Here is a 23,087-nt window from a genome sequence, read left to right on the forward strand (position 1 = left end):
TGAAGTTGTTCAAGGGTGGTGCATTCACAAGTGAGTCGTCAAGGGCATTCCACTCTACTAGGGTCCTTGGAAAGAATGAGTTTTTGTGGATATCCAAACGGTCTCTGTGGGTGATGAAGCTTCTACTATTTGTATGACGTGGGCGTCGGGTTGCTGGCATTAGGTAGTGGTCACTGGGGATGTCCACCAAGTTGTTGTTGATCTTGTACATGAGGATGAGCCTGGCTTGTTTTCTCCTCTCCTCCAGTGTGCACCAACCTAACTCTTCTAGGAGGTGCGTCACTGTGCCTTCGGTGCGGATTTGGTTGCATTTGATGAATCTGGCAGTGTCTCTCTGTATTTTTTCAATGTTTTTGATGTTTTCTTTCATGTGGGGATCCCATGCCACTGAGGCATATTTAACATAAGACAAGGCTAGAGTAGGCAGTCTTCTTGAACTTTTTCTGGACTTGAGTATAATACCAGGGCCCACTTTTATAGAGATACATGTACCTAAGCACAAAGAGAAGATTAGCACAACAAAATTATGCTTACCAGAATAAAGTTGCCGGCCAAAGTACCATGTCACAAGTACCATCTGATCCCGTATCCAGCTCATTCTTGCTTAGCAGAAAATTTATTAGTGATATTTTCTGCCTAAACAGGGTTGCTTTTCTGCTGAGCAAAATTGAGCTGATGTTTTAACCAAGTTTGCTATTGTTTGCAAACTTTCAATTAAATAAAATACCTCCAATGATTGTTTGCTTTGTTTCCATCAAATTCCATGTAACATTGTATGTAAATAGCTATCTGATTTGTGTTTTGCATTTATGGCTTCCCATAGTTTTTCAAACTCGGTTGGCAAAAACTTGGGCTGTGGCGTTACGTTAGAAAGGTCTGTATCTTCCATGCTATACTTAAATCACCCTCTTCCATATCACCCAGGTTTGTGAAGTCAAACCATCAGACTCCTACGGGCAAGTCATGTTTCACAGACTAGCAGACAACGATGTCTGTAATGGTGTTGATAGGAAAGCTGTTACGGCTAGCAACAATTATCTAGCGCTACAATCAGGACCAGTGGAGGATGAGACGCTCCATGGAGCACATCAATCAGACTTACCTGATGACATCGCTATTAAGGTTGGTCAAATAGAAAAGGATGTACTCAATGTGTCTTTAAATATATCATGCACCATTTCTGCTGTTCTTTTCAATCCATGGGATAGGAGCATTCAAAATGTGTGCCAGAGTAAAGTTGTGAGATGCTTTTGGCCATCAGACCAACACGTGATTGACTCTCACTGAATACTTACCGACAAATCAATTTAAACCCCAAACCTTGCGAGTTCAAATTTATCATAAGCAACAAAACTGGAATTTTATCTTTGAGCTCGTTGGTTCTGACGCCACTCAAAAGACATTTACACATGTTGCTACTGCAAACCTTGCTTAACTCATACTCCCACCATGCAAAATTTCAAATTCTACATAGTGGACGGTGTCGCCGTTATGTAAATTCATCATTGCAATAAACTATCTTTCTGAAAGTTTGTATATATATACTCAGCACCTTGAGTACCTTGTTTGGTAGATACATGCGCTACATGTATAGAAGACTTTGATATTATTATTATTAAAGGGATTGTGTATTTGATAATTTGAACCCACTGGTTGTTTCAATCCTATATAGTTGTAGATACCTGTATATACCATAAAACTAACTTTCATTTCATTTCAACAGGTGTAAGCGTTATTTAGATATTTAGAATAATCTGCAATTTGAATACACATTCTGAGAAACAGTCGTTAAGGCTTCTCAGATTTGAGTTTGTGATCTTTTTCAAGAGCGCAGTAGTTCAACATTGAAAGTTGCTCAAAATGTATTATACCATCTGCCGTTAATGTTCATATTCATAATACCAAAATGTATACAGACCCTTGAATCATATAATGGTGAAGCACTGCATACCTGTTATGCCCAATTCGTATAAGACAAAAGGAATCCATAGGTAGTGTGTATGAGAATCAAATCCATGCCTTCTGTGGTATACAACAAGAATTCTGTCATATTAGTTACTACTGCTGGTTGTTATTAATACTGTAGGGAAAGAAACTTAATTTCTGACCAAGAAATTAAAAACACTTTCTGTCTGAATGGCAATTGAGGTTTACTCAAATTTGACTTATTTTCCCTTTTCAGGTTGAGAATGGGAACTTTTCATGGGATCCTGAATCTTCGTCCAGTTTCTTGAGTGACATCAATGTGGACATTCCTAAAGGTATTGGCGACAGTTTTTACTATTAAATAATAATAATAATAATGTTGAACATTTCTAGTGGGCCATGTCCGTCAATGATGACACTTCTGACGCAAAAAACACAAGAACTCTCCTAATACACCAGTGTGGAACATACAGGAGCAGGTTGTTTAAGGAGCGAAGCTGTCTGGGAGGTTTGTACACATGGATTAAGTCATTGATGTAGTCAGGTGATGTGCCATCAAGTGAGTGGAAGATCATAAGGATAACCTTAAAGATGATGCGGTCTCGGACAGGAAGCCATTGTAATGCTTGTAGGGTGGGGGTGATATAAGATGAGCGTTTGACACGAGTGACAAGTCTAGCAGCTGAGTTCTGGAGATTTATCTGAAACTCAGGAAGTTTGATCAAAATGACATTGCAGAAATCGAGCCGTGATGAGATTAATGAGTGGACCATCACCTCGGTTGCCTCCAAGGTCAGAAACTTACGGATACACGTATGAGACAGGTTTCTAAGCTGATACCTGACAGTCTTTAAAATGCTGGATACCTGATGACATAAGTTTGTATATACACAGCGCCTTGACATGCTTGAGTACCTTGTTTGGTAGATACGTGCGCTATATAAGACTTCAATATTATTATTCTCTTTTACATAACACATGTAATGACTACCTTTTGAATCCCCCAGGAGGCTTAACCATGATCGTTGGTCAGGTCGGAATGGGCAAGTCATCTTTACTCTCTGCACTTCTTGGTGAGATGCACACTGTATCAGGCACTGTCCGAATCAACAGGTATGCGCACAATACTTCCATCATGTGAATCAAATACAGGCATGATATTCTTCCTACTTCAGTCCAAGTTAAAACCTACAGTTCTTTTCAGAACTACCCCAACTCCTTTAGAGATTATCATTACATGTTAGTACCGCAAAGCTTACTAATCATATTCCACCATGCAAAATTTAAAATCCTACTTATTTTAGTCAGATTTTCATTTGTTTTGGCGTGTGTAAAAATCAGAAAGATGCTGAAAAATATATTACACCTTGGGCCATATCAACAAGTAGGTCGGCCTTTGTGCGTTTTTTCTAAAGACCAAATATTTCGCCTTAAAATGGTCTCCATGTGCTTTTTCGTTGAAACACATTGAGCGACTGTACAGGTTCTTTTAAATGACAGGGCTATAGGTTCGGCAAGTCTTGCTTGTATAGAAATGAGAAATCAACCCGAACAAAGATTGTACTGTTTATGAAATCAAATCCTCTTATAAAACAATATTTCATACAAAATTCTTGAACATAAAAATACACATAGCATTTTGATACATATGAAATTTGTAGGTGTGAATATTGGCTAAAGTGTTTTTCTGCCTCATGATATTTCCATTAACGCTGTTTTCAACTCAAGCTTGGTTAGCACATCCTGCAATGTGATACGAATATTGGCGTCAAAAATTTGAAAAGAAGAATTTGCATCAATTGAGTTATACTCAGCTCCTCCATTTGACGCCAAAATACGCTTGGCATTCGCATGCTTGGGCTTTACACAACTGCACTGTTATTATCTTTACAGGGAGCACACAGGGATTGCATACTGTGCCCAGAGAGCGTGGCTCCTCAATGCTTCACTAAGAAACAACATTTTATTTGGACGTGAATTCGATGAGAACAAGTAAGTGGAGTACATGTACAACAATGTTTCATTTTAAAAAATTACTAAACCATGTTGTAGCCAGAATGCTATAGTTTTCAAACAGCGAGGTGGTTTTACTTTGGTCTAAATTGTTATGTTTGAATGAGTGATACAAATAAAGCTTCTTATTAAGGCCCGGTCACACAGGCTCTGATAACGAGAACGATTGGTTGAATAAGATGGGCGTACTCTGCATGGAGCAATTGAGGGTGGCATTTTTACTGTTCTTGTTTTCGTTCTCGTTATCAGGGCCTTTGTGACGGGGCCTTTACTCTAGAATTCACTATGTGTGTGTCAAACCTCCCGGTCTCTTTTAACCTGTCACAATTCAAAACGCATTTTTAATGGCAATCTTTCTACTTTAGTATTGTTTAAAGAGAAAAACTCCTGAAGAACAGCAGAGTATACTGTTTGAAACGTCAAGACCACACTGGCTCTTTTCAGAGCCAACACTCCCACCAAAGAGATTTAGAACACACATCTTGCTTGTTCTGTATTATGGCTGGCTGAAACACGGTCACATGGGATGAACAAATGTAGTCTAGTGATCGGGCGCGCTTGTTTTGCGGGAATAGTACCTGGGCGGGCACTAGTCTTTACTGCCTGGTTACAGCACCCTTGAACCGTAAACAACAACTACAAAACTTCCTTTCATTTCCAGATTTCTGTTCTTATTTCACCCTTAAGACCGAGGTGTGTTATAAAACACACTTTTGACTGGCATAGTTCGGTAACTAGTATACGTCTATTCCCCCAAGGGACTTTGAGTGGCTAGAAGAGGGACCTATTTCCCATTGCTAGTCGATGTGTATATTAATACTTGGTTTTATACCCGCAAGTTAGCTCTCTATTTAGAGTTTGTTCCTATCTTTCTACTGGTTAATTTTCTCTTCTTTCCCTTTTCCAACCTAAAACCCTAACCTTGAGTGGCCTGTTTTCACGGTCTTTTGATTGGCAATGTCCCATATTTTTTATTGAGTTTTTTTTTTCTTGAAGCAGACTAGAAACAGTGGCTTTCTTGAGAAAACATAATTGACTTGATTGAGGGCAGCATTGGAGCACTTAGGGTAAATCTGGAATTGACTTGATATTTCCCTGCATTAATATCATCTAGATTTGAGGCGGTTGTATCGGCTTGCTCCCTGCAGCCAGATATCGACATCTTGCCCGCTGGTGAACTGACGGAGATCGGAGAGAAAGGAATCAATCTGAGTGGAGGACAGAAACAGCGAGTCAGTGTGGCTAGGGCTATGTATAGTCCCAATGACATCGTCATACTGGTAAGAGAAGATTAAAGACATCACATAAAAGGAAAGACAAAAAAGAATCTCATCATAACTATCTTAACAACTTGTAGATTTAATACAACTTGTATGTGTTCATATATATAGGTCTGTTGTCTCTGATCTTTTCTGTAGGATATTTTACATTTAACATAGTATTGTAGGCGTATATGACCCACTCTGTGAAAATGAGTTGGATGTTGCCCGATGCATTATTCAGTAATGGACAGTTCAATGTTAAAAATATCAATTTTTTAAATATTTTTTATTTACTTTTTAAGATCTTTATTTTCATGGTAAACTTTCAGAACACTTTTTTTTAGGTAATGAAGCTATGAATTCAACAATTTTGTGATAACACTTTAGTCTAATTTGTATCCTTTAGCGCGAAATGGTAGTTTAAAACATCACTTTACTTAAACAAATGTTTACATTGGCTAATTTTAAACCAGAGTAACTCAGCAATATGATAAGTGATAAGATTAATTATAAGATAGGAAGAGTTTGGTAAAATCGACGGCTGGGATTTGTTGTTGTTTTGGGAAAAAAAACCATGAGTATGCCGTAAGCATTATTGCCAGTATGGGTGAAACGAAACATAGCATATAAAGTGCATGACTGCGCACTCTACCTAATGGATGCCAGGATGGTTATTCACATCAGCCTTTCGAATGGTTGCCAGCAAAAAAAACTAAGGCACTCCAAGCCTGTTCCCTTCACATTAAAGCGTCTTCGTATGCCAGCCCAGAAAAATTCGGCAGATATGCATGTACAAAGGTAACTTCCATTTAGAAACTTAACAATTTTGATGGGGCACCAAGTCCAAGACCAAGGGCAACGAAGGCCATTGCCTCCATGGCCTGCGTGTAATTTCAGGCCTGTGTATATGTCATCAAAAAAATGAAAGAGAAGTTTGGTGCGGATGTTCCCTTGCGCTCTTCAAATCTCATATTTTTGTTTGATCTGTACTGTTTATTTGGTCAGGATGATCCCTTCTCGGCTCTGGATGTGCATGTGGGAAGTCGTCTCTTCCAAGAAGGTGTCATTGATCAGCTTCTAGGAATGAAACGCACCGTGGTGCTGGTCACGCATCAGCTACAATACATGAAATATGCAAACAAGGTCAGTCCATTCTTCTATTTCGAGTGGTGTCGTGGTCAATGATATTACAGCTGAGGTTTCTCCAGGTCTTCCTGTCCCCATGGATGTGGACACTTCCCCAGCTGTCACAAATCCAGTGTCCTTTTTCAGCAGATCGACATAGGTCAGATGGCCTCAACCTCTTTGGGCTTGACCTTGCTTGGGCTCCCAGAGCACAAGCTTGCTGGCTGGAAGCTCAGGGTGGCGATAGCAGTGCCCTGCAAACCTCGGTCTTCTAAGTCCATGCTCAAACCAAAATTTCATAAACATTGAGATCCCCTTTTAGTCTTTATTACTTGGGGCATTTACTTTTGAGGTTTTCTTGAACTGTTTATGTGTAATTTTCTGATGCCATTTTTACTGTTATGCGCAATATATATTCACTAGTGCTCCCACTTGGTGGGTAAGAACCTATTGGGTACACATTATACCATTGATAGGTAGAAGCAGTTATGGTAAGTTATGGGTAACCTTTTTAAAGGATTAATACGGATTTGGATTTTGTCTAACAAATTAGTTGCTTTGCTAACAGCATTTTATGTTATCCCAAATATGTACATAAACTGACAAACCTGTAGAAGTTTGAGATCTATCGGCTATCTGGGTCACAAGAAAATAGTGAAAAAAAAAACGATTACAAATTTTGCATGACATCGATTTCAAGGGATGTTTTCTACTATCATAATCATTAGACCGTGTAAGTTTTATGTGATTCAGTGATCTTCACAATTTTTTTCTTCATACCAATTCTGTGGTGTTTCTTGAAATTAAACGTCCAAAACTCCTGAAATAGCCAACAGGATGACGTTATTTTGTGTGTATCATTTAGGTATTGGTGATGAAGGATGGACGCATCAGTCTTCAAGGAACTCCCAGTGATGTGTGGGCTGCCGATCCAGACCTTCAGATCACTTCCAGACATCTAGCCGACACTGCCGGTAAATCAGACGGAGAAGCTTGTGTTGATGAAGCGGAAATAGAGAGGAAAAGGTTACAGAAGCTGGTGATGGAAAAGAAGAAGGAAGAAGAGAAAGGTAGTTTGAACTTAAAGGAATACATTGTCTGGGCTCGGTTGAGTTGGTCTATAAAAAGCGTTTGTAACCGTTTGTTATAAAATGCACATGGTTAGAGAGATGTTGTAAACTGTGTTACATGTAGTTCGCAAAGCGCCTGCATCGCTCGTAACAAGAAACGTCTTGCATCAAGGCTAGCGCAGATTCCGCTCACAACCGGTTATAAACACTGGTCATTATCAAAGGTTTAAACACCCCCACGTGACGCGCTCTCCACCAATAGGAATAGTGAAACTGTCCGAGGTATTTATGAATATCAGTTTTTATCCCCCCAAAATTGAATTAAGGGAATAACTGTCAGATATGCTTCTCCAATTACTGATGATTAGTCCTTTTTGACAATATCTCAAAAACACTATCACCTGTTTTTATGGCACATATCTACACTTATTAAGGATTGATACAACTGAAAATTAAAAAAGAAAAAAAGAAAAAAAGAAGCTATGCATGCCCTGTAAAAGCAAACAGTAAGACACTTAACCATTGCTTCATCTTTCAGACGGGACGGAAAGCCGTTGGTCCCATGTGTTGTGTTACGCATGTAAAAGAACCCAGTGCACTTGTCGAAAAGAGAAGGGGTTCGCCCCTGTGTTCCTGGCTGTGGCTGCTACAAATGCTCCGTACACCTAATTGTAAACCCTTATAAGGTGCTACATAATTCGGTATTTTTGAAAGTTTGTATTTATTCAAAGCGCCTTGAGTACCGTGTTTGGAAGATACGTGCGCTTTATAAGACTTTGATATTATTGTTATAGTTGTTTTTGTTCTACTACGTACCAGGAAACTTATCCGAAGAGGAAGGGAGACTGATTGAGAAAGAAGAACGGAATACAGGAACCATCTCCTGGAAGGTGGTTGTCTTCTACCTAAAGGCCATGGGATACCCCCAGGCCTTTCTCGTCCTCACCGTCACCCTCATGCAACATTCACTGATCATCACCAGAGACTTCTGGCTCTCCAGGTGGTCTGAGGCTGGGGAGCAGTTAGAGCTCGCAAACGCCACTGAGGTAGGAAGACAATTAGCCTTTTTGAGATATCGTCATGTAGCCTGTCTCACTCCACTGCAGGAGGAAAGCCTCTTCACCAACTCTCCATCTCACTCTATCCTGCGCTGTTTGTTGCCACTACGGTTGACATTGTCGGAGTGCACTGTTTGGTTTGGGTGTATGCAGACAAATTTCACCCAAATCCAACAGTGAAGTATTGTGTCCAAAATACCTTGAAGTGGCTATAAGAAAGGGTTTTAGATTTATGTTAGATCATTAATGATAATTTGGGTTTTGAAAAAAAGAAAAGTTGACTATAGCAGGAATTGAGCTGAACATTGTGGTTTACCAACTGAACTTTCAAGCCCTTATTTGACGATCTTCTTTAAGTCAACATTTTGTTTGGGGTCAAAGGCCATATTACCATTATAAATGGCTTCTGACTGGTAACTCCAAACAAAAATATTGACTGACCCTCTGAAAGCACACAACCTTGTGTGACGAGGCCATTTTTTCTGTCATTGTTATCTCGCGACTTCTATGCCCAATTGAGATTAAATTTTCACAGTTTTTGTGTGTGTGTGCATATGTTGAGATACACCAAGTGAGAAGACTGTCTTTGACACTATACCAATAGTGTCTGGGGGTCGATTTCACAAAGAGTTAGGACTCGTCTTATCTTGAGTTAGGAAGAGTAACTCGTTTTAACTTAGGAATATCTGAAGGTCTGCATGCTACAGTGCAGGGTTGAGACTCGTCCTAAATCATAAGATTAGTCTTAAGTTACGAAGAGTTTTGTGAAATCGATGGCTGTGTCTTAAAATCTACAGGAAGAGATGCATGAGACTCAGCTCTACTACATCTTCAGCTACAGCGGAATGACCCTCTCCTCAGCATCTCTCTCTTTCATCGCTTCTCTCGCTCTCTTCTTGTCTGGTATCGCTGCGGCTAAACATCTTCATCGTCGGATGCTTGACGTCGTCTCCAAAGCACCCATGAGATTCTTTGATACCACCCCGGTCGGGCGCATCCTGAACCGGTTCTCTAGCGATACAAATGCTGTGGATGCGGTGAGTACCAAAACACCACTTTGTACGAAATCAACATTATGTTTTAAAGGGGGCTGTGTAGTCAAGATTCATGTAGCCAGCCGCTCTCTGTTTTACAGATAATTCCATGGGAAATGTTGCACCAGGCTATCCAACCTTGTTCCTTCTGTCAGGGTGTTTGAGAGCAAGACCAGTCTTTCTGCTTGTTCTCATCCTTATACTGTGGCCGTGCCGAGATGTAGAACAAAGAGCTACTCCAGTAGCTTTTTCCCTCCTAATGCATCTCTTTGGAACTCCTTGCCTGGTGCATGTTTCCCTTCATCCTTTAATCTTCCATCTTTTAAGAGGAATATCAATTCCTACCTTCAGCTCCACTGACAGTTTCTTCCTTGAAGCCCTCTACCTCGAGTGGCTTTTAGCCTTGGGGGCGTACTTGCAAAAGAAAGAAAAGAAGAAAATGTTTAAAACAGACTTGTGGTTGTACATTGAATCATGAACCCAGTTACTGTATGCGCGCATGTTTCTGTAGATATAATAAGGAGAGAAGGCGTGCTCTTGCAGTTAGTGGGTGAGAGTTCACAATTCAAATCACAGCTACAGGCCTGCTTTGATCATGACGAGACAGCCCCTTTAACTGCATCGTCGGGGGGGGGGAATAATGTGGTTAGGGTACATGTAGATTATGTTCATACTAATCCTAGTATGAAGTGCAATCTATCAGTGAAATTTCATGTTTTTGAGGAAACATTGACTGATGGTTAATGTTTAACCAAGAACTTGGCTAACAATTCTGTTTGTGTACTTTACCAAATTATGATGAGAAACCGAGTGTTGGAGCATAATTTTCTTGTTTGATTTCATACAGAGATAGGTTTCTGGTAATTAATTTTTTTTTTAATTTCCAATTGTGCCTGGAAATGCTGGCAGTCTAAGCATATTTTACTTTTGTACTAGTTGTTGTTACAATAAAAGTTAAAGTGTATGCCGCTTCTTGTGACTTTAACTTTGTTAAGTTGCCAAGTGGGCATGCTAAGTTGCCAAGTGGGCAGTCAACATGCCCCTCGGGTGTACAAAACACAATGAACCCGCCATAGCGTGCAACAATTGTATACCTCAGGCCGTGCTCAGTTGTCCAGAGACAAAGTCTAGACTATTCAAGGACCTGGGGTTTGTGTTCCACTCAAGATACCTCTAGTGGTATTGATATAAAGTCATTTAAAATTTTTGTTATTTTTGTTATTTTGTAGTCGTTGATCAATGAAGCACTGTTCATGTTGGAGGCGACCTTCAAGTGCCTTACAGCGATAATTGTCAACAGTATTGTGAGCCCAGTCTTCCTTTTAGTGCTTCTACCTGTGGCTATCTGCTTCCTCACGCTACGAAGCTTCTTTATTACATCATCAAGGTATGTAAAATTCACCACATGATGTCATGCTGCAGGATGGCATTGTGCGTCATTCACAACCACAGTGGATGATATTGAATGGTCACACAGTTCACAGTGGTTTAAGACCCAGACATCAGGTCTGATTTTTTTTCTGAGATAACTACATATCTTTGGTGACTTGAACAAGAAGAACTAATTTGTTGAAGAATTTTTATTTTTTTTAAATTTATTACCCTGGTTTTTTAAGGAATTGTAGTTTGTATATTGTGACATACGTTTATATTCAGAAAAAATCACAAACCCTTATGTTAAAAAGGATACCTGGGTAGGCATATAAAAATTGTTTGAGAAAACAAATATTGTTTTTAAATTACTTGTATAAGTAACCTTTCGCACTGTAGAAAATTATGCTTTGAAATCTTCGACTAAAATGTCAAAAAATGCTACTTATAAAAAACAAATACCGCCACACATCTTTAAAATAAGCCATTAAGGGCCTGGACGAAATCCTAAAAATATGTAATAGTTTAGTAAAGTAACCATTTGTTGTGGCTAGAAATTCACGGTAAATTAGCGAAAATGGGTTTTTACTCCTGAAAATGAGAATTTTCAAAAAAGCAATTGTTTGTATCGCAAAATTAAGGAAAATAAACAAAAATTAAAACGTTGGATATTTTCCCAATCGGCCACCAAAGGCCAACATATTTTTGGTATTTGTTTCCATAAAATGATAGAGTGACTACTTAGCTTTGAAAATGAAATAGCGCCGAAATCCTGCAAGATCGACTTCACTCCCAAAAACTAAGTTTTCAGAACACTGTTTTCAACCCAAAACATCGTGTACATTAACATTACACACAGAAGATATAGCGCCCTCTGTTGACTTCAAAACCAAATCATAAAAATTGTCACAATAGTTCGTGAATCACGACACGGAGCGATAAATTGTGGATTATTTTAATGGACAACCACGTTTTATCTACCTAAAGATGACATTGAGACATGCTTGAGATATTATAAAGGTATTTTGACCGATTATAAAGGTATTTTGACCGATTGTTGTACAGAAACTTGTCGATGTCGGGGTCACATAGGGTTTTAAACCACTGTGCAGTTGGAGGGTTGACTGTATACTGTGTTTGCCTTCACAACATGATATCATCTTGCAGGCTGAGACAGATAGTTTGATGCCTGTTCTTGACACTAATGAACATTATTCTTGACACTCATGACTGTCGTTCATAACACAAATGACTGTTCTTGACACTAATGACTGTCGTTCATGACACTAATGACTGTTGTAATTGACACTAATGACTGTTGTTCTTGGAACTAATGACCGTTGTTCTTGGAACTAATGACTGTTGTTTTTGACACTAATGACGGTTGTTCTTGACACTAATGACTGTTGTTCTTGACACTAATGGCTGTTTTTCTATGAACTAATGACTGTTGTTATTGAAACTAATTACTGTTGTTCATGACACAAATGTCTGTTGTTTTTATTTCAGGGAGTTACAGAGGCTGGACAGCATAACAAAGTCTCCAATCTATGCACACTTCTCAGAGAGTCTAAATGGACTGTCAACAATACGTGCTTATAGGTAAGCCAGCTAGGCCCATTTCATAAAGCTTTGAAAGTGGGCGCAGTCACAAAAGTGAATTGAAATTTGGATAGTAACCTTTTTCTTTTAATGAGCAAGATTATTTGAGCGAATCAAATTTCCTCTTAGCTTCTAATTCAATTGTGTGATACACTAATTTTTCAATAAGTATTCACTCTAAAAAATTTTGACATAAAAACTTACAGCAGCTTTTGATAGTATAAAGCATTTTTAGAATCATTTCGTTCTTAAACAATGTGGATATGGAAAAAGATTTTATCATCCAAAATTTGAGTATGAGAAAATCAGATTGTGTATTCCAACTGTGGATTATTCTTCCTGTTTGAACATATTCGCTCAGGATTTTTGGTGATATCTGTAAAAAAAAACAAGACCCCTTTTGTCTCATTGTATGGCAATATATATGTTTACATAGGATTAAACATTTGAAAGGTTCAAAAAACAATAGTGTAATTATCCTTTAATCGTACTAATTAGTTTGTGTTCTCTACATAAATCTAGGATATTTGAATTTAATTGGGTTTTTATTGTTGTTGCTTTAGAGATGAGAAGAGATTTAGGGAGTTTCTGCTGGATGCTGTGGATAAGAACACAGTGGCTTTCCTTCATATCAACACATGCAATCGATGGTTGGGAGTGTGCTTAGTAAGTCTTTAACTATCATCATCACCATCTTGCTTAGTATTGTTGTGGTGTTAGGGATATGTAGGTGTTCTCTTTAGGGAACTCTTTGTGTTCCTGTGAGAACCCTTGGTGTTTTTTTTATAGGTCTGGAGTGGAGTTCACAAAGAGTTAAAACTAGTCTTATCTCGAGTTAGGACGAGTGACTCGTCCTAACTTACATTATGACTAGCCATACATAAATGTTTATTAATATCTCCTAGGACTAGTCCTAACTCTTTGTGAAACCGACTCCGGTTCCTTGTACAAACCTTACTCGATACAGGCCGTCCTTTTTCCCTAATTTCATTCATGTATATAATGCATCAGCTGTATTAAAATAGGGCACTTACTTTCTTGCAGGTTTATTTACAGCAGGTTCACTCATTCACTGGAATACTTTTGCTTGTGTTTATTAGGGGGATGTTTTTTTCGAGTGTGTACATTTCTTTCCTTTTAATGTGTATATCGTTCAGGCATGTGGGACTTCCCCTTTTCAGCTGATTTTTCTTCTTGTGGTCCCCTTCTTCTTTCTGTGTACAAAACAAAAGGAGTATTACATGTACCTCTTCCTCTTTTTTTTTTTCATGGATAGTTACTCACATGCTTGAACGTTGTAGTTATTGTTTTTAAAGGCAGTGGACACTACTGGTAATTGCTCAAAATTATTTTTGCATAAAAGCATCTGAAAGCACACAACTTCAGGTGACAAGGGTGTTTTTTTAACAATGATATTATCTCGCAACTTTGATGACCAGTTGAGCTCAAATTTTCACAGGTTTGTTATTTTATGCACATGTTGAGATACACCAAGTGAGAAGTCCGGTCTTTGACAATTACCAATAGTGTCCAGTGTCTTTACTAATACTTGTTTTATTCTGATGTGCCAGTGAAAACTAAAGTTTTGTATATTTATGATGCGGATAATAACAATTTTAATTGTAATTGTAGGATGTGATTGGAGCTCTGTGTGTGTTTCTAGCAGGTCTGATTCCCCTCCTAGTTGCAGTCACATCATCTCTGGAACCAAGCTATGTAGGATTAGCCTTGGCCTACGCACTGATGGTAAGTGAAGGACGCTCTGATTTGCTGAGTTTTCTTGATTTTCTATTTAATCAAATCAATCAATCTTGTTGGTTCATATTCCAAATTGTCATCATAATATAATAATAATATGAAATATCAAAGTTTATATAGGGCACGTATCTACCAAACAAGGTACTCAAGGCGCTGAGTATATACAAACTCTCAGAAAGATATTTTATTGCAGTGATGAATTCTGAGACCCAATTATGAAGCACCTTATAAGAGTTTACAAGGTGCTACGGGCATACAGCATCCACAGCCAGGAACACCGGGGTATACCCCTTCTCTCTACGACGAGTGCACTAGGTTCTTTCACATGCGTTACACAACACAGGGGACCAACGGCTTACCGTCCCTTCCAAAGGACGAAGCAATGGCTAAATGTCGTGCTTAAGGACACAAGTGTCACCGATTCGAACCCACACTCTGCTGATCATCATCATCGGTTAGCATCATGCATTTCTGCACCGGCTTCCTGATTGGTGGGGAGCTTCCAAATAGACCGGACTTGAGCTGCCACTTCTGCCTCCTCCACAGACCGCCCAGTCTGGAGAGGTCCCTCTCGATTACAATTTTCCAAGTCCAAACATTTGGATGTGTAGTTAACCTCAAAGTGGAAACTTTTATTGGAGGGTCTCTAGCAAAGACACTTCATTGTTCCAATGGGTACCTGTGAGTGCAGAGATGGTTGATGTGATTTATTAGCTTGGAGTGCTGTAACTCGCAGCACCGGCTGTATACTCCCCAGGGAGCTGAGATGGTTTAAGGAATGATTTAAGGCCTGGTGACCAGGGGTAATAGTGTTGGAAGTGCTTCAAGACGCCCTTCGGGCTGTGATAAATCAATTATTATTAATATTATTATTAAGGATAAATGCAGGACTCTTGTTTGAACTTTTGGTATTCCTTTAAGAACTATTGGTGTTCCATTGGGAGCTTGTGATTTTCTTTTCAATCAATCTCTATGTCGCGAAGGATGTTGGCTTCACCTTTTTCCACTCTCCACTCCTGCCTGTCTTTCACTCATCAGCTGACAGGTAGGAGGTGGTGATAGCTATGATGCCTTTTTCCCATTTTTTCTCTTGGCCTACCCCGTCTGTTTTCCCAGTTTCAATTAGGATGCGTTTTGGAAGTCTGTTTTTTCTCCATTCTCACTGTTTGTCCAAATCTGAACAGGTTCAGTCTTGTAAATTTTCTAATACTTTTAGTAGTAAGTTGAAGTGTCGTGGCCAAGCGGTTAAGAGCTCCGAATTTAAACTCTGGCGTTTCTGATCAGCAGAGTGTGGGTTCGAATCGACACTTGTGTCCTTCAGCAAGACACTTTACCATTGCTTTGTTCTTCCGATGGGACTTTAAGCCGGTGGTATCATGTGTTGTGTGAGGCATGTAAAAGAACCCAGTGCACTTATCGAACACAGAAAGGGTTCGCCCTGGTGTTCCTGGCTGTGGCTGCTGTATGCGCGGTAGCACCTTGTTCCCTTATATAAGGTGCTACAAAATTTGGTCTCAGAATTCATCACTTCAATAACCTATCTTTCTGAAAGTTTGTATGTAATCAGCGCCTTGAGTACCTTGTTTGGCAGATACATGAACGTGCGCTATGTAAGACTTTGATATTATTGTTATTATTATCATTATAGCTATTTTTCCCATGGACTCATGTTCGGATGGTTGATCAGAGTGAGGGTTCAAACCTTGGGTAGTAAAACTCAAACAATAATAATAATACCATTTAAAAACAACAACAATGGGAAGAAAACAGAACCAGGACGGAAACCACGAACAGACCTGCAGCATTGAGCCAAAGAAAGTGTGTCAAAGCCGGTCTCTCTAAGACGAGAATGTGCAGGCCAAGCCGAGCGATACCAGGCACACACTTAAATATATTATGAAAGATCAAAACAAAATTCCAATGGAAAGCAACAAAATTACAATGGAAAGCAACAAAAACAATGCATTAATGTATGTATTAATGTGAACCTACACTACATGTATGAGGGCTGAGACAGTATGACCGCCCAGTCGACGTATAAAATCCTGTAATTCCATCCGCCCTGACCGTTGTAGTTGTTGTATTTCTCTCCAGGCATCTAACAGTCTGAATTGGTTCATCCGTCAATCCTCTGTTCTTGAGATGAGAATGAATGCTATAGAAAGAATCAAGTACTACAGCGACATTGTGACTGAACACTATGAAGGTAAAGACACATAATAATGGTTGCTTCTCCTCGCCCAGGAGTAAATGGGCACTTAAAGGCAGTGGACACTATTGGTAGTTACTCAAAATAATTATTAGCATAAAACCTTACTTGGTTATGAGTAATGGGAAGCTGTTGATTGTATAAAACATTGTGAGAAACGGCTCCCTCTGAAGTAATGTAGATTTCGAGAAAGAAGTAATTTTTCACGATTTTGAGACCTCAGATTTAGAATTTGAGGTCTCGAAGTCAAGTTGCTGAAAGTGCAAGGGTGTTTTTTTCTTTCATTATTATTTAGCAACTTTGACGACCAATTGAGCTCAAGTTTTCACAGGATTGTTATTTTATGCATATGTTGAGATACTTAAAGTGAGAAGACTGGTCTTCTACAATTACCATTAGTGCTTAGTGTCCTTAAGAGATATTGTTTATTTGATTTATTTTATAAGCAAACTGGGGATGCTGCATACTCCTAAGGAGCTGAGATGGGTTTAGGGAATGTTTAGAAAGTGATATTGATAGTGGGTTAATTAACAGCGATGGTGATATTATTATTAAGAATACCACCTTGGGTTCCCTACAATATTCAAACTTTCTCAATACATCTTCACTCACCAGCCACAGCATATCTGCTCCCGTTCTTTGTACCTATACTCGCTACGGTAAACCAGCCTTCTCCATTTGTGCCCCCAAACTTTGGAACAATCTCCCAACCATCATCATCTACGATTCTCTGACAGTGAACACGTTCAAAATAGGATTGAAAACTCACCTTTTTATCTCTTGATTGCTTTTTTAATATTCTTTTATACCCATTGTTTTTTTGTAAAGCGCTTAGAAACACAATGTGTATGAAGCGTTATTGACCCCTTGCACGCGCGTCGCACGCGGCGACTGATGCCACGCTCACCATGTTGTTGGGCAGTTAGGTTTACATGTATTAACGCTGCGTCGCCTACAACGCATACTTCACTCCATAAGGCACAGCATAGAGTTATATAAAAAACACAATATAATGAAATTGCCCACCAGTATGGCGCATTCAAGATTTTTCTAATGATGACAACAGGTGAAATGGGTCAATATGAACAATATTGTATATTGTTATTACTATAGAAAGAGTAGTTTCTTTGACTATGTATATCTGAATATTGTCTATATTTGGTAGGCCTATTTATTTATTCGGCTTATTACTCTAATTCTATTTTTACTATTTATTTTCCAGGTACATCACCAGATTCAGAATGGCCACAGAGTGGTGCAGTTACAGTAGAGGATGTATCAGTACGCTACGCTAAAACTCTGGATCCAGTCCTAAGCAATATCTCTCTGAATGTTAAACCTGGGCAAAAGGTAAGCACGTTTTCTGTTAGTAGAACTCTTGCAAAAGGCATCACAGGGAGATGGCCGAGTGCAAAAACGGTGTATGTTTCATTCATTATTCTCTTGCAACTTCATAGATCAATTGAGTAAAAAATTTCAAAGATTTGTTATTTTATACATATGTTGGGATACACCAAATGAGAGAATACTTGTTTTGGACAATATTACCAAAGGTGTCCAGTGCCTCTATAGAATTGGACCCTACAGGTTTCCTCAGAGGAAATTAGAAGGTGAGGGAAAGAAAAGAATTAATTGAGTGGGTCATGTGGCCGAGCACCGAACTCAAGCTACGATGCTTCTGTTCAGCAGAGTGTGGGCTCGAGTCCCGGTCGTGACACTTGTGTCCCTGAGTAAGACACTTATGATTGCTTCTCTCCACATACATGTAGGGGTAAATGGGTACCTGTTAGGGCAGAGATGGTTCTTGTGATTGGTTTAGCCGAGTAGCGTGTATAATTGTCGTGCAGGCTGTATACTCCCCAGGGAGTTGAGATGGTTTAAGGAATGATTTAAGGCTCAGTGATCAAGGGTAACAATGTTGGAAGCGCTTTGAGAAGCCCTCGGGTATGAAAATCACTATATAAAAACTGGTTATTATTTTTATTACAGGGTAAAACCCGGTTTATACTTTCAGAGGAGGTGAATTACTTGACGCAAATAATCTTGTACACGCTGCTTTGCAGTTGTGACGCAGGGAAATGTGCTTCGCTTTTGCAATATGCTTAAAGTATGGAACTTACTTAATGTAGTGCCCTCTCACCCCCCCCCCACCTCCACTTCTTGGTCATCACACCCCCCTGATTACCTCATCACTGAGAGGGTGTCACATACTCACTCACTGATTGCTTCATAGATGAGACCGATAGATTATGACGTTAGAACCTTTACACTTCTCCCTTTTCCTCACACATGCTCAGGAGTCAAAAAGAAGAAGCCATCAATGGAAGATCAAGATTAAATGACCTTATACTAAATTTTGGTTTTTACCCATACACCGATGTGTGTTAGCACTGTATACTCAGTACTTTCCCGAGTCCCGTGAAAAAATATCACAGGCATGTTACTTGGGTGGGATTTGAACCCACGACCCTTGCAATTCTATAGCAGTGTCTTAGACTACCGAGGTTGCCCGGCAGCTAGAGGCAGTTCGAATCCTATGTTTTGGCAGCGGGTACCGCAACGATATATTAGGATAATATTCTTTATCCCCGACGCAAATTTAACATCTATTATCGGATTATAGACCTTATACTTGTATAGGGTTTTTACTTTTGTATATTTTAATTTTATTTTAATTTTATAAGTTGTATTTTATCACTACTGATCATTAACTGTCCATAGGTTAGAGAACAAAAGCATCTCGCTTATAACCTTAATACCATAATGGTTTTTCCACGCCGCCGTCGTCTAGCACTCTTTCTTATATAACACTGCCAATATAAGGTTTTAAAATGTATTCCTTGTTGTCCGACTTGGTTATGATTTATGATTAGACTATTGATGTTATCGATGGTTGTATCAAGTTGGTGCTGATATATGTGAAGGTAATTTTTTGAAAGAATTTGAGTGCTGAGTTTTTTGGTGCCCTGAAATTTAGTGAATGATGTAGTTGGAACTGTGGTAAATAAAACAATGGTATTTGTTAAAATTGCCTCTTGAAATTTGAGTAGTTTGGAAAATAAACTGTCGGCTGTGTGCTGTGAGGGCTTTAACACACTTTTTTCGTGCAGACTACCATATACAAATGCTGTCAAGTCGTCAACTCCGGCGGCCAATCTAATTATATGTTGTTCAGTAGTATTGTAACTTTGGAGTTTACGTATGGCTGGACCGACAAGGTTATAAATGTTAGCACCACAATTTAAATTAAATCAACAGTGATTGCATAATCTGGTAACTTGGGGTACTTAATAAAATTATGTGCTCTAGAATCAGCCAAAAGTAAACATCGAATCATCACCAATTATAAATGAGAAGTAATTCTTTCTAAGACTACAGTTAAATAAATTGAGTAAATTTAGTTTGAATGTCAGGATCACCAGTTATAGGGTATTTAATTACAATTATATACTTACCCTATTTCTGAGTCTGGTCGGAATTAGGCCTCATTTGGCGGCGCTGGTCAGCTTTGACTTCATTCAAACATTTTAGAGCTCACAAGTCCAATTACTTAACTACTATTTATATTTAATTATTAAGAGATATTACTTTATATCCTAATGGTGTCCTCCAGCTGAAAGGTTGCTGTGTAGGAGTTGTTAGCTACCAATTCAGTTTACAGTGAGCCTTTGGACAAGCATATTAAATGAACCTTAATAAATACTACGACTATAAGTTAGAGAGATACAACCTGTCTGTACCAAAAGCTGGAGAAGAGTGAGAGTGACTTATTGTCTCCCTTTGCTTTTATATGGCTATGTACACTAAGGAAAAGGATTAGGGCCTGCTATATAGGCAAACACAAAAGAGGTTACAATAGGCCATTATACTACACTGGGGGTTTTGGAGTTCATTGTTCACCATTTACAGCTGGCATTCCCAGATGGTCATATACAATAGGGGAATGGTAAAAATCTCTGAGTGCAAGCACTTAAAGCTAACGCATGCTTGGCAGCTGTTAATGGAATTCACTACACTGCCTTTCACTGCTGCTTATTGAACCATTGTGTACCTACAGCATTGTACAGTATATCATTCCTTATACTAATTGTATACTGCTTTTGTTATTTCAAAATAAATGAGCACTACTGTATTACTGTACTGTATGACAGCATTGAAATGTTACTGAATGAATGTCATGGTCATTTAAATTTTCCCCAGTGAGGTGAGGGATAATAAAATTTCACTAATCTACTGTATCTTTCTATCTATCTGTCTACTTGGAGGTTGTAGAGTCTGGAACGTTTTGCCCTTATTTCGTTAAGAATTGGGGAACAAGTTGAAAAGAAAACTCGGTTTGATTAAGAATAGATGGGTAAATTTAAAATTGTGAATGTGAAGCTTGGTTGTAATGTTAATTGTTTTATGTTAATTTTGTTTTCCTCTAGATTGGTATATGTGGGCGCACTGGCAGTGGAAAGTCTTCTCTAACTTTAGCTTTATTCAGGATAGTGGACATGTTCAAAGGTGGGTGTTTACCCCCTTCCCTCCCTCACAATGAAAACACAACAAACCTTACCTTTTAAATAATAATAGTGTAACGATTCCGGGGTGGGGTATGGTTCTTATGAATTTAACCAAGCCGCCACTCTGGAATCTGAAGAAGTCACAGGGGAAGGATGAAATATAATATTGGGGGGATTGTCCTTAAACTCTACTGATGAGGCACATTGAAATAAATCAGTGTTTCAAACAGAGGGTTGACATTAACCGCAAGGAACTACACAATGTGTATTTTATTCAATCATGTTCAATCACAAAATGTACATAGCGCCCTCTCTTGATTTAAACGGTATTAACTTAAGGGATTCTGTAATCAATCAGTTCGCTGGTTCATTATTCGCACGCAGCAGTACTTGGTAGCGTGGCTGCTCGTGTAGTAACTATCTACTGAGAATCGCCAATGAATAAAGTGAGTAGCATCATTTTGCGTGTGTGTGTGTCCTGAAATGGTCTTGAGTTCTTGAGGTCTTGAATGGTCTTGAGGTCTTGAGGTCTTGAGGTCTTGAGGTCTTGAGGTCTTGAGGTCTTGAGGTCTTGAGGTCTTGAGTGGCGATCTCGAGTCTGGAAGCGACTGAGCCCCGATCTCTGGTTTTCGTCCCCTTTTATGGCCTAGCAGACGTACGCGCTGCACTAAGCCAGAGAACCGATTGGTTAATTATAAGCGTTAAGAAAACAAATGTTAACACCTTTGGTAGCGTGCGCGCTAGCAGTTTGTAAGCGTAAAGCGCACGCGAACGCACAGCCCAATACGCACAACCAAATGTGTGAACACTAAATTTAGCTGAAGTTAAACTTACAATAATGGTGAATTAGCAAGACATTATAAATAAAGAGATAGCATTTAAGTTGTCTCAACAACTCTATAATTAATTCTAAAACGCAAGGCAGTTTTCGCCACACTACCCCCTTCTAAAAAAAAGAATGCGTCCTCGCATTGTATCCGCAACAAGAAAATTTGTACATTACTCTGAAAAACTGGAACTCAACTTCATGAAACTTTCAAAACTAGCTAAATACTAACTTTCTATTAAATATCAATGGAACATTACATCACTTAGCAAAAATTGCTCTTGCTTAATTAAAATGGAAGTTATCTTTCTTGATCCTTCCTTAATTTTTAAAATCATTGCATCCAAATGCAACCATAAAATTCCACTTCGTCAGACCATCTTATTTCCATGGTCCATTACTCTAAACTAATAAAGGGAGAGAGAGCGCGCTTTTAAATAAATAATAAATTATTTTAATGTTGGCCCATCTAGACCTTCATTAAAACCACAAAATTCCATTACTCTGCTTCTTAAACACCTTAATTTACCTTTAAATACTCCACTTTAACTGTGCCTTTGCCTCAATAAATTAATTTAATCATAATGAAAAAGGGGGGGGGGGTTCCACCGCGGTCGCGTCGTTGATGCCTCACTCCTGTTCCTGTGGTTCCCTCAGAGGAGATACCGTCTTGCCAGGGCGTCTTGGCCGTGGAGTCGTCTTGGGTTCCTCTTGCATGGGGATGAATTCACTTGGGAGGGGTCGTCTTGACGTAGAGGCGTCTTTGGGTGAAGTCGTCGACATCGCCGGAGTTTCTTGTCTTTAGTCTTTGATTATTACCATTCTTTCACCAGTAATAATGTCAATCTGCTGAGCTGATGGTGATGCAAACATCCACCTTACACGTGGGTATATTCTTGGAGATTCTCTTCCTATGTCTCCTCTCTTCTTTTTTTTCTTGATTTCGTAGATGAACTGTCTCGAGCAACTCCTTATTGCTCATTTTCTTTACTGTTGCTAGTTTTCTCTGCTTTTTCTTTATAATTTTACACTGCAACTATACTGGATCAATAACTTGCGGTCTCTCCGCAAAAACGTATGAGGGCGCCCTCCATAATATCCACTCACTCCGTGCGTGCGCGTTGCATCCAAGCACGAGTAGTATACAACATCCAGCATAACTTGATTAGGTCTCTACTCAGGTCGAAGGTGTTGGGCATACTGACGTCTTGAAGAGGCTTGCTTTTGATGATAACCGCTAAAAACAAAATATCCTCTTGGGCTTTTGAAACAGTGATCAGTTGTTTCTCCCAAAGTCTATTGTCGCTTATTAATCATCCTTGCTGCAT

The 23,087-nt window shown here is 39.1% G+C and overlaps 1 protein-coding gene across 1 annotated transcript in view; it reads left to right on the plus strand.

Moving 5' to 3' along the window:
* The window catches only part of LOC139954316 (ATP-binding cassette sub-family C member 9-like), a 51,348-nt gene that overhangs the window by 13,979 nt on the left and 14,282 nt on the right, over nucleotides 1–23,087 (plus strand). Inside the window, exons 13-28 of the mRNA XM_071954067.1 lie at nucleotides 925–1,122; nucleotides 2,183–2,261; nucleotides 2,934–3,039; nucleotides 3,820–3,918; nucleotides 5,054–5,219; nucleotides 6,207–6,344; nucleotides 7,192–7,396; nucleotides 8,216–8,442; nucleotides 9,252–9,491; nucleotides 10,718–10,875; nucleotides 12,369–12,461; nucleotides 13,025–13,127; nucleotides 14,094–14,207; nucleotides 16,314–16,425; nucleotides 17,651–17,778; nucleotides 20,856–20,934. Coding sequence (XP_071810168.1) covers nucleotides 925–1,122; nucleotides 2,183–2,261; nucleotides 2,934–3,039; nucleotides 3,820–3,918; nucleotides 5,054–5,219; nucleotides 6,207–6,344; nucleotides 7,192–7,396; nucleotides 8,216–8,442; nucleotides 9,252–9,491; nucleotides 10,718–10,875; nucleotides 12,369–12,461; nucleotides 13,025–13,127; nucleotides 14,094–14,207; nucleotides 16,314–16,425; nucleotides 17,651–17,778; nucleotides 20,856–20,934 — 2,245 coding nt within the window. The remainder of the gene's footprint in view (nucleotides 1–924; nucleotides 1,123–2,182; nucleotides 2,262–2,933; nucleotides 3,040–3,819; nucleotides 3,919–5,053; nucleotides 5,220–6,206; nucleotides 6,345–7,191; nucleotides 7,397–8,215; nucleotides 8,443–9,251; nucleotides 9,492–10,717; nucleotides 10,876–12,368; nucleotides 12,462–13,024; nucleotides 13,128–14,093; nucleotides 14,208–16,313; nucleotides 16,426–17,650; nucleotides 17,779–20,855; nucleotides 20,935–23,087) is intronic.

The sequence above is a fragment of the Asterias amurensis genome, chromosome 2 (genome assembly GCF_032118995.1).
Source record: "Asterias amurensis chromosome 2, ASM3211899v1".
Lineage (NCBI taxonomy): Eukaryota > Metazoa > Echinodermata > Asteroidea > Forcipulatida > Asteriidae > Asterias > Asterias amurensis.